General features: G+C 44.6%; 1 protein-coding gene across 1 annotated transcript in view; it reads left to right on the forward strand.

The window, feature by feature from the left end:
- LOC127017025 (ras and Rab interactor 3-like) overlaps positions 1–11,459 on the forward strand; it is a 177,238-nt gene extending 165,779 nt beyond the window's left edge. Inside the window, exons 24-26 of the mRNA XM_050897908.1 lie at positions 4,619–4,750; positions 8,410–8,573; positions 10,370–11,459. Of these exons, the coding sequence (XP_050753865.1) occupies positions 4,619–4,750; positions 8,410–8,573; positions 10,370–10,678 (605 nt within the window). The 3' untranslated portion in view covers positions 10,679–11,459. The remainder of the gene's footprint in view (positions 1–4,618; positions 4,751–8,409; positions 8,574–10,369) is intronic.
- Positions 11,460–12,397: the final 938 nt, after the last annotated feature.

Consider the following 12,397-nt stretch of genomic DNA (forward strand, 5'->3'; position numbering starts at 1 on the left):
GAAGAGGAAAGATAGGATATATATTCCATTGGAATCTTTCTCTTCCCTAGCTTTTAGGATGATGTTTGTCATCCCCCATAGAATTGAGCAGCTGAATATTAGTTGTCTTGATGCACTCCTGTATGGCCCTGCACTTGACAAAAGCATGGACACGAAGCAGTGTGTCTCCAGTGGGATAGCTGAGCCTGTGAAAAGGAAATTGGCCTCAAATACTTCAGCAGCCAGTGCAGAACTGATGCTAGAAATTCCTAAAACTAAGTCAGAGCAATCCCGCCACGCTGCTCACTTCTGAGAAGGAAAATAAAGCTATACATAACAGGTTTGCTTTTTTATCTTTAGTAAGAGGATATTTGCATTTAAGTTACTATTAATGAAGGCTGATGGACTAGAGATTGTATCTTTTTTCTGGCTAGCATAATTGTTACATTTGAATTAAAAAGCCAGTTCAAATTTTTCAAGGGGAACAAATTCCTCTGATCTGTAAAACATGTTTTTGAAATGGATTCATGCTGCCTGCATGTATTTATTAACTCTCTTAATTCCCCTATACCGTAAATCGAACCTTGCTGAAGTAGTATGGGATGGACAAGAGACAGCAAAATGCTACAGAGTGGAAGGATGGTTACAATCTTTTCTTATGATCTTGAACAAATCTCAGTTAACCTTTCTGTACCTCAGGTTTCCCAGCTACAAACTGAGGCTAAAATTCATATTTCCTGGAGAGCTGCTGCTAGACATCATTCTAGTGTTAAAATATTAGAGCAAGGTGCAGAGCATCATCACTGTCTGCTGGTCATCAGAATATACGTGGAGGGAAAAGAAATGCATGAATGTGTTAAAATAGGCTGTAATTTCTTTAGGCAGCTTGGGCAGAATTCCAGTTGCTTTAAATCATGTATTTAATTAATACCCGTTCCATTCAAGCGCTGCATCCCGGCCAGGAGCTGACATTGTATTTGCTTTGCTATAAACATAATAGGATGAGTTTGTGGCAGAAGAGAAGGCTTATTTTAAGCTTCTTATAGATATTTATAAAATAAATGTTTCCTGATCCTGCAGGGAAGAGGGGGAAATAAAGCAAGCAAATCATATCTGGAGTAGGACAACACCACCTTGAACAAGCAAGCTCAGTCCCAGTGTCACTGAGACCACCAGCAGGGTCAGAGCTAGATTTAACTCTGTTAGCTGCAAACGTACCCCTCTGTGAGAGACCACAGATGGAGCTAGACATGCAGGTCTGGGAGCTTAGCTCTGGCCCAGATTGAAAGTGGAGCTGAGGAGGCAGCAGCCTGCAGAGAACATCCCTGCTGCAGCCCCTGGATGGACTCTGGTTAGTGCCCTGGTGCCTTTCATGGCACAGGGAGCATGTGGATTGCAGGGTGCTGAGCAGCACCGACCTCTCAAGTGTCTTGATTCACAGGCATTGTTTCATGTATCTTTGTGCCTCCTGCTTCTGGTCATATTTGAGTCGCTGACAGCACCTATTATCCCCATGGATGGACTTAGATATAGGGCATCTCAGGGCCATACTTGGTCTGATGACTGTGCATGTCTAAGCTAGTCCCTGTGCCTGCTGTGACATCCAAGGCCAGGAGAACAAGGGGAGGTTCAGAGTCCTGCCCTTTCAGGCACCTATCCTTGGCTTCATGTGCAGTCAGTGGAGAGAAGCTGTTGCGATGCCTACAAGGAATAGGCACAATATACCATGCCTGACCTGCCCTAGGCAACTCTGGAAGTTTGTGGCAACGCATGGAGTCAGAACTAGATCCTTGATGATCAGCTTTGCTTTTCTCTTGTTGACACCTACAGCTCCTGCTGACTTCAGCTTTAGCCACAGACATGGGTATTTAAGAATCAGGCTTCATATTCCCACAAGTGGATTAAAATGATATCTAGTAATTTATGCAGGTTATGAGCATACAGCATATGGAGAATGAGTACTCTTTCCATTACTGCAGTCAGATATCCCTTCTCTAAGATTATTAAGCAAAAAGAAATTGTGTATCAGATTTTCGTATTTAAGCCATATAAACAGCTGAGAATCCAATAATATTTCTATGAAATCTTAAAGTTGAGAAAGGTTTATAACAAGCGCTGGTGGGCAGAGCAGCTAAATCAGCTTATAGAAATGACATAGACAGCAGTGAAAAATAATTGACTTGGTGCCTGCTTGTACATACAACCACTTCTCAGCCAATAAAAAAGAAATAGAGAGATTCTGTAGGAGTTCTTGAAAAGTGTCCTCTAACTTTCATTTGAGTTGACACTAAAAGTTGATGGCTGGGGACATGGAATTGTTTATTTCCAAGTTTCTGTTTCCACTCTGCATTTGTTGGTCAGTCTGTTGGCTGGTTGGTGATCTCTTTCAGTGACATTTTATAGAAAAAAAACCAGCATTTTTTTTCCAGTGGATAGGAATTCCTGTTGTGAAGTAGCAACTTTCTTGGATGTCCTAGCAGACACAACATGGATTGGCCATGAAAATGAAGTGGTAGGGAAGAGAAAATTCTGCTGTTGGTGTTGCACTGGAAATCTCTTGGCCTTCAGGAAACCAGAAGCACCCAATCCATGCCACTGGTCAGTAACTACTACATCATAAAGAAAAAGTTTTTAAAGAAGGGAAAAAAAATGAGCCTAGCAAACTCTTTGGTACTTCATCTTCCTTTACACTAGTTTTATACAGAACTAACTCTGTTGGCATCTGATTTACTCAGGTCAAAAGGAGAAAAGGTCTTTTCTCGGTGCAGTTTTTCTAGTACATTTTCATGTCTTAGTTGTGACATCTTTTTTTGCTAGACAATATTAAATAGCTGTAATACTAAGCTGCTTGAACTCAGGTAATATATGTGACATTAATGAATTGGACCTTTCACAGAGCTGAAGCTTTCACAGAGACATAAGCCAAGGCAACAACAGACAAACAAAATGTCCATCCAGATGTTAATGAAACAATACAGTCCTTTTATAGTTTGGTTGAAGACCTAAGGCTGTGTCATTTAACTAAAGGCAGCCATAATAAAGCAAACAGAATTGAAAGCATTAATCCAGCTTTCATTAAATAAATTGTCTACGTTGTGGCGTGCGCGGACTCTGTTAGAAACAGACTGAATTACAGCCCTGACAGTCTCTCATCCTCCAACACTTTGTTTTAACTGGATCAATTCTCTGTTCACTAGATATATTACTGGGTTTATTTTAAAGCCATACTTTTTTTTTTTTAATCAGGGGCTAAGCTCTTGTTTATTTGAGGCTTCAGAAGAGCATCTGTCTTTGCCAGTGGAGAATCTGCGTCAGCTATGAATGACAAAAAAGGAAAGCTGACTCATGGCAAAGATTTGAAATAAGTCAGTGGGAACATTTGAGAAATAGGAATTTATGCCCTACTGTGGAAGGGCATGTGGATTATGGGCCAAAAACGGCTAGAGCATAATTTCACCGAAGCTACATCAAGGGTAGCTTTGATTCTTTGAGGTGAGGCAAACGGTTCTCAAGTGAGACACACATGGCCCATGAAACCAACACATCCAAGTGCTCAGGTGAGGAAAACTGCCCACCGTCTGAGGGAGGACATTCAGAATGAAAGGAGTCTGGGCTTAGGTTAAGAGGAACGGTCAACCCTGAATGTTGGGAAGATAGGCCTGTTAAGCAACTTGTTATTACGGGTTGTCCATGATGAATTTATGACGTGCTGGTAGAAAGTGAAAGCATCTTTCAGATAAGAAAAGTTATCCTTGTGTCCTTTGCCATTTATGTGGTGAAGCTTCAGTTTGGATTCTATTTTAAGTAGTAATTATTTATAATGACGACTGTTAACATGAATGCTTTTTTGCCCTCAGAGATCCCAAAGAGCTTTTACAGATTACGTATAAGATCACTTTGTTGACTTTGTTGATACGAATGTTTTAAGCACAGGAAATCTTGAGCCCATGAGGTTCTGTTCCTGTAGCACCTGCTGCACACTAAATCCAAAAACTAGCCTAAGTCAAATATGAAAGGCTTTTTGTTTTCTTAGCTAGACACCATGGCTGGAAAGATGCTTCCTTTTAGATCCTAGCTCTTGGGAGACTGTTTTAATTAGGAACATGTAGTGCGATGTTTTGCCTTCTGAAGGAACATAAACACAGAAGTCCTCAGTCCTAAAAACCACTGTCTCAAATTCTGTTTTCTTCTCTCTGGTTCCAAACATAGAGAATAAATACCCCTAACGCATGTAGACAACTTTGCTGCGAATATTGAAAATGTGAATTGCAGTCTTGATGGCAGTGTCAAATCCAAGGGCCGAGCTGGCAGCCCTGGCACTCTTCAAGGATTGTCCCTTGTCTGTAATCCATAAAGTTTAAGCTTCTCTTTCTCCAGTTAATAAAGAATGGCAGAAATGGAGCTCACTAAAAATTTTCAAGCTCATATTTTGGGCTTGAAGCAAGTTTACTTACTTTTTAAGTGAACTAACTTTCCCTTTTTCAGCATTTTTTCTTTGCTGGTACTTTCAAGCTTTAACTCGTCACATAATGTAAGCTAAAGTCTGCAAAGGACATGCTGGGTGAGAAGCTGTCACTGTTGTGTGGGAACGTGTCTTTGTGGTGAGTTTATTGGGACCACTGTTTTTCTCTTTGCTCAGGGAAACCATACGGTGCAGATGACTTCCTCCCCGTGCTCATGTATGTGTTGGCCCGCAGCAACTTGACTGAAGTCCTTCTGAATGTGGAGTATATGATGGAGCTCATGGACCCTGCTCTGCAGCTAGGGGAAGGTAGAGTACAGTGTTTGCTCCTGGGATATTCACTTCGGAAATCATTATTTACCTCGCTTCAGTGTTTGTGAAAGTGGAGCAGCAAGGCTCTGGCTAGGCTTTGTGGATAAGCTTTGGCCAAGCTTTTAAAATCTGAGGCTCTAAAATTATTGTCAAACACTTTAACTGTTTTTAGCAGTGCAGTGCCCTTAGACACCAGCTAGAAAGGCAGGGACCCAGCATAAATGAGAACTGAGTTGCTAGATTAGTAATGTAAACAGAGACATCTAGTGTTCCTTGGCCCAAAGGCTGAAAAGTTAAAAGGTCTTTGCCTAAAATTAAACTGCTGCTGCAATCCATTGTGCAGACACTTTCATTTATTCCAATGAAAAAAGAGCACATTTCTTAAACTGCATCATATGCCTGGGGCCGTACATCATTCTCACAATCACTCTACTCTTAAATTTGAGTGACCCTTTTGACAGTGTTCTCTGGCTGAGTATCATAGTGAGGCAGAGAAAGGAAAGTCGGGTTAGAGAGGAATATTGGTTTTGGATGTGAATAAAGACCTCTGCTGTTAGAGGGATAAACACCCCAGAGAACTGTGGGCCTTTAGTTTCTCAAATACAGCTTGGGAAGCAAATGCTACTAACAGTGACAGGGTTACGCACTCTGAATTAGGAACACAGATCATTTTTCACCAAGTAGTCACTAAACCAATAAAATGGATTTTATTTTAGACTTTGTTTTGATAAGTACTGAGGTTCTAGAAAGGAGTCCTGGATGAACAACAGCAGACTAATTTTATTTGTTAAATGGAGGTATAAGTCTGTAACTAAGAGCGTGTCATCCCAGCACAGTGCAGAGGCGGGCAAAAGTAAGTACTAACAGAATGAGCAGCAGCAACACAATCGTATTAGTGAGGGGTTTCTGCACAGGCTAATTTTCCTGCTGAAAAGAATTGTTAGCAGAAAAAATGTTAGCCTAAGCACAGCATTTTGCTGACATAACTAAGCTGGTTTTGGTGACTATGCTGCCCACAGGTTCTTCATTTCAAAAGGGCACGCTACCAGGCTGGTTACTGAAGTCAGCTGGGTTGGGGAGTTCAGGCTATCGAAGGCAAAGCTGGCTGGAAGTTCTCTTAAGTCAAAGATGAAAGACTGTGTGAAATGTGTGCTCCAGTCAAAGGGGAAAAATTCTGTGAGGGAGTTCCAGATCAAACTGCCTGAATAACCACATCAGAAAGGAGACTGGGAGTAACTGCAGATACAGGGAACGGAAAAAAAAGAATGTCTCAGTGAAGACAGCTCTGAGATCGCAAAGTGCAGGGCTAAAACGGGAACTGGCAAAAGTCAACTTGAGTTGGGCCTTTCAAAGTTAAGTAAGTGGCAAAAGGTGATTCAGGCACAGAAATAAAATGAAAAAAAGGAAAGCAGAAGTGAGAAAACTGTGAAGTTACATTAGGTCAATATACAAAATCATTTAAATCTGGCCTCCACATTAAAAATTTACTTTGAATGAATTTTATAACAACAGTGATGTTGACTACTGGGGCAAAGGCAAGGACAGATGATGGGGAATGACTGCGTGGAAATGAAGGTACTGGAAAGTGGAATAAAAATTAATTCTTAAAGAAGATGTAATGAATTCCTGTTGTGGGGGACTGGAAGATCTTCCTCCCTGGATCCTGAGGGAAGGGATACATCAGGTTGCGGGTCCCACCACGGGCACCCCTGACTCTGCCAGAGCAGGAGAAATACTGAATGACAGACAAGGGAGGGTAGTAACTATATTTAAGAGGGGAAAAGTGGCACTTGCAGGCTTGTTAGCCTGTTCTCAGTAGCACTTTGTGGGAGACAGTAAAGAAAAAGAGAGTGTTTTCGGTGTATGCAGACCTACGTAGCTATGGGACATTCCTCATCAGATCCACCCAAGTACGGAAAGTCAAATGGCAATGTCTTGGTCTCTCCTCTGCTACACCAAACTTCAACGGTGCTCTAAAAATACTGCTCTTAAATAGAATGCCGTCTTAGCCGCCACTTACACAACCAGCCTCAATGACTGTGGAGCTCCTCAGAGCCTGAGGAAGGGTTGTGAAACCCCAGCCGGGCTGGTGCGAGGTTTGGGTGATGTGGAAGTGCCATCTAGAGGCTACTGCAATTATTACGAAACTTATTAAAAACAGGGAGCTCCGCCCATTTTTATTTCTCCCTGTTTTCCTGGCACCCGGGGTGAGGGAGCAGGATCAGGGGATCACCCAGAGGCTGGGGCGGTGGACCTGGCCCAGCACAGGGGCTTGCAGGCGCCGCGGGCACCACCGGCCCCGGCCGAGGCCTGGCCCCTCGCCCCGCTTCAGGCCAGGCATGCTCTCGCCTGGAGGCCCAGGGGACGCATCCTCGTCCCCACTGCCTCTGGGACACCGTGCTGCTCGAGCAGCTCTGCAGGCTGATTCTTTCCCTCTCTTCAGAGGAGACCCTGGCCCAAGCCTTTTGCTCATCAGCGGAGCTGAGCCCGGGAGGCAGCTGGGAAAACAAGCACTTTTAATTAACCCGGCGCTGGGGCCGTGCCCTGACACGGGGCTGCCCCGCAACCAAAGAAGCACCTTCTTCCTATTCCACTCTGTCCTCTTATCAGGGCTTATCTTCATCTCTGTTGATGAAGCCTTCTTATCATGGTCCAGCTGCTTCCCTGGCTGCTGCAGTTGGTTATTTATTACCTGCAGCCAACACCACAGCAGTCAGGGAGTTTCTGAGGGAAAAGGACTGGCTGCAGGCTTTTACTGCTTTATCCCATTTCTCTGCTTTACCAAGATTTATCCCACAACTCTAAACAGTCCAGGAATTACTCTCAGCCAAACACCTGGGCTCCCTGTCTAGTTGATAGAGATGGACGGAGGAGAGGGTGGCTTGTTCTTGCAGGTCTGAGACAGCCTTCAACAGTGCTGAGCCCACAGGGGACCCAGGCTCTAAATGTTGTCAATTGTATCCCGGGCTGCATCAAAAGACGTGTGGCCGGCAAGGTGAGGGAGGTGATTCTGCCCCTCTACTCTGGTGAGACTCCCACCTGGAGTACTGCATCCAGCTCTGGGGTCCCCAGCACAAAACAGGCATGGATCTGTTTGAGCAGGTCCAGAGGAGGGCCACAAAAATGATCAGAGGGCTGGAACACCTATCCCCCCTATCCTATGAAGAAAGGCTGAGAGAGTTAGGGTTGTTCAGCCTCAAGAAGAGAAGGCTCCAGGGAGACCTTATTGCAGCCTTTCAATATATAAAGACAGAGAAAGGCTTTTCACCAAGACCTGTAGTGACGGGACAAGGGGCAACGGTTTTAAACTGAAAGAGGGTAGATTTAGATTGGATATAAGAATGGTTTGGATTCGTTTGTGAAAGCAGTTTTTGTAGCAGTTTGCCTTCAGTCTATGTTTACTCCTAGGGCATCTACAACCTCAGTGGTCTGGGCAGTGACATTGCTGTGAAGCAGAAAGGGGTGGAGAACACTGTGGTCATTAGGTCTTATTTCTCTTGGGTTAACTTCAGACACCCCTGCACTCCCTGCAGCGAGGCACAGACAGTGCAAGTGTTAGACAGCTGCCACTGCACAGGCACAAGCAGGCAGGGTGGAAGTGGAAATGAATGGCCCATGCAGGTGTGATGTTCATACAAGACCTTCTCCTTTTGCAGGCTCTTATTATTTAACCACCACCTATGGGGCCCTGGAGCACATCAAGAACTACGACAAAATCACTGTCACGCGGCAGCTGAGCATGGAGGTGCAAGACTCCATTCACCGTTGGGAGCGACGGAGGACGCTGAACAAGGCCCGGGCTTCCCGCTCATCAGTGCAGGTAGCTGGCATTACTTTCTAGGGAAAAAGCCTGGAAGATGAACATGCTCTCTCCACACTTACTAATTCTTAATATGATAATTATTTTAAAACCAAATTAACCCAAATCGCTATTAAAAAATGAGAGTACATACAGTGCAAGAAGAAGATGCGGCAGGGAGCCCCTCTGGTCCATGTCCTTAGGGCCTGGGGAAGTCCTGGGCTAAGCTGAGGAGATGTGAGCAGGTTACGCAGGGGCAGTGCCTAGGTGGCATAAAGCTGTAGGAGGACCCGAGACATCCCAAGGGCTGGTCAGACAAGCATCTTCCAGAGCCTGGCATCTCCTGTCCAGCAGCAGGGCAGACCCAACAACGGCTGGCTAGCTTTGGAGCCCATGCTGTGTATGGGCCGGCGAAGACTTCCCCATGCACCAGTGGGAGAGGGTCCCAGGAGGGATGGGTGCTCTGGGCCTCCAGCCATGTTGAGGCTGTGTGCAGGGCCAGGCAGGCGGGATGCCCTGCCAGCCCAATGTCCTGTGATCAAATTGTCACCCACAGGGAGGCAGCAAAGGCCACGTCTCAGGTTCTGTACAGCCTTCACAGTGTGAAACTGAAAACTGTGAATGCGGGGGGGGGAAAGCCAGGGGAAAGTCTCTTGAGGGGTAGACACAGTTCATATAGCCCTGTGAAAGCATGGGGTTTAATATGCTTCCCATATTGCAGTCAAAACAGTCCCTGATGATCTCAGAACGTGTGAATGGTGGCTGAGACACATCAAATATCCATCCAGTCCCAAGGGCTGCTCTGGCAGTAGCTCATGGCGAGTACCTAGCATGGAGCATAACAGCTGGGCAAGCAAATGCCACATTTCCCCAGAAGATTCCCACTGCCTCCAGCAGCGTAAGGGCCATTTTCCATTCCTTTGAATGAGGGGTAATATCAGACACATGAGCCCATCCTGGCGGAGGTAAAGAGCTTGCTAAGGTGTTCAGCGTGCCCCTGCACACCTCTCTGGCTGCCTTACTCATCTGCAGTGATACTCCATAAATGCAGTTTGGAAACCCATAGTCCAAATGTTTGGCAAATCTCACTTCTGCTGGGGAACCTGAGTATTTTCTCACCAAAAAGGCTGGGAATTTTTTTAAACTTCACAGGTACAAATTAAACACGCAGGTTCCACTATGGGCAAAGGTTCTCTAGATTCTGTTCCTCATGAGTTTGGCAAGGGGAAAGTCATCCCAACAGTTGTTACTGCCTGAAACAGGATACAAGTAAGTCATCCTTCTCAGCATAACTACTTCTGCTGTTTCCTTACTGATGGAAGGAAGTTTGGAGGACACGCTCTCAAGGTGCTGTTTGGGTGACAGTGGAGTTACAAGGGTCACCGCACTGCCAGACCTTTCCTGTATCTGTGAGACAGGGGGTTTTCAGGCCAGATCTCTGAGGTTTTTGGTTTGTTATTCTGGTCTGTTACTTCTTTGCATCCTGTTTCTTCAGGAGCTGCAGAAAGATGGGAGAAGGAACTGTTGCAGACTGCTTACTAAGGATATTCACTGAAATCAGAAAAAAGCTTTCACTTATGTGTCTTTACAGGGCTAATTATTTGGTTAAGTGTTTGTTAGTTTAAGTATTTGCTGATTCAGAGCTTGTTCGTCAGAGAGGAGAAAGGAGAGGATAACTGGGGCATTGGAGAATGATTGGAGGATATTTGAGAGCATTTAGGAGCTCTAGGCAGCTAGAACTTTGGGGCTGAATTCTACTTCCTTCAGTCCTAAGCCACTGTGTTAACTGCAAGATCTATCCTCATGTTTCTCTTCAGGATTTCATCTCTATCTCCTTTCTGGAAATCGGTGCTCAGTCAAGGACACTTGCTTCCCGGAATGACACCACAGCTGAGCAGCTGAGCCAGCAGTGTGCCGAAAAGTTTGAAGTCTCGCATCCCAAGGGCTATGGACTCTTTGTTTATGTTGATGACCAGTGGCTGCAGCTGGACAAAGATGCCCTTCCTCACCATATCAAAGCCTCCCTGCTGAAGAGTGAAACCAAGAAAGATTTCCATTTTATTTATAAACCAATAGACTGTAAAACCCCACCAGTTCCAATTGTCAAAGAGTCAGACTTTCCCTAAGGGCCGTGCTGCTCTTTTGTTGTGTTTTCTGTCATCCTGGAAGGGCTGGATAGTTTCTCTTGTGAGATCCTCTGGTATCTGCAGACCTCAGAAGGTCTCTGGAGCGTGGCCTTCGACACAGGGCAGATGTGCTAATTGTAGATGCTGTCTGATTACAGGGCATTTCTCAGCAGAGTTCATTTGCAGAAATAAAAGGAGCATTCAGGAGAACATTCATCCTCTGGAAAACTTGAAGTATCAAACCTCAGAACCTCCCGCTGGCAACCAGCTGATGTCACAGAATGTAAATGGACAGTGGAGAAAATCCGGAGATCTTGCAGAAAAGTGGACATTTACTCCATAATAAATTATGGCAGGTGTGAATCACCTCTGTGCACAAGGCCTGTGAAAGGCCTGCACACACCTCAACCTGTTTGGAGGTAAGACTGCGTTTATGCCTTACAGTATCTATTCACCCAGTTTGAATAAACTGAGTCTTGTCTGACGTATTCTGTGGAATAGGGTTGCCACCTCTAGCAGAACTCCATCTCTGTCTTGCTGTCTACAACATGTCATTGCCTTTGAAATCCACGTATTTACAGACCATGCAAGATGATCCTGTACATTCACTAAGAACAGATTTTCTGCCATCTATTTGTCACTGAAATCAGGTAGCATAGGCATTTTCATCAATGTATTTTTCTTTAAGATTGAAAGTCTTAACCATCAGTTTTACATGTACAGCAGTTTTAATCACATTGGTTGTATGATAGTGTCTGGTTAATTGTATATTTATTCCATGTGTGATGTGGTGCAATTATTTTAAAATAAGCATTTGCAAAGAACTTAATAATTTGCCCAGTGTAGCAAACCAGATTAAAATTTGAAAGTCAAAAAGAGCTAGGATTAAATACTTGTCCCTTTTTACCTGGATGTCATTTTCTCTAGTGTTTTCGTATCTAGAAGTCCCACCAGGTTATTACTTTAATAAATTCAGGCTGTTGCAGACGGAACTTGCTAATTCTCCTCCCTACCTGCGCTTTCAGTCATTCAGTCATTGCAGACTTAAATTCCCCTGCAAACCTAAATTCCCGCAGAATAAATTTAACCAATGCAAAAATGCATTTCATGAAATTTGAAAACAATTTTCCAGGACTAGATAATGGAAGTGGGAGCCTTAATTGCAAGGCAGATCCATGTCTTCTGAGTGCCTTCATTCAGGCAAGATTCCCATTACGAGCACAAGAGACTGGATTATCTGCATGCAGGAGGCAAGCAACATCCACTACAGTGACACAAACTTGGGGTCAGGCCTAGCAAAGCTCTGATTAGAAAGAAAGAGTGTTTTACTGTGGGTTTTGCTCAAAGCTGCTATTGTTTCCTCCCATTAACATTCAAAAAAGAACTGGGACACGTTGCCTTACTCCTGAACCTCCACAGGTAAAATGGTGTCGCATGTAGCTGGGCACTCCCTCAGTCTCTGGGGCTTGAAATGTCCACGTCTACGTGCCCCAGCTGTAGCGTGCACTGGCCAAATCTGCATACAGATAGCAAACCAGTGCTGTGCATCTGCCAGCTTGGGCTGCATGCACATCTTGTCAGGAAGGGACAACAACCAAGAATGAGGAACAGTGAATAACAGCAACCTTGGTTTTGAGGACATCATGTGTAGAGCTTGCAGTGTGTGACACTGGCACTGAGCTGACTCCAAATTCATGGTTATTTCTGCTCATGTGCAGT

Source organism: Gymnogyps californianus, chromosome 5 (assembly GCF_018139145.2).
Source record: "Gymnogyps californianus isolate 813 chromosome 5, ASM1813914v2, whole genome shotgun sequence".
NCBI lineage: Eukaryota > Metazoa > Chordata > Aves > Accipitriformes > Cathartidae > Gymnogyps > Gymnogyps californianus.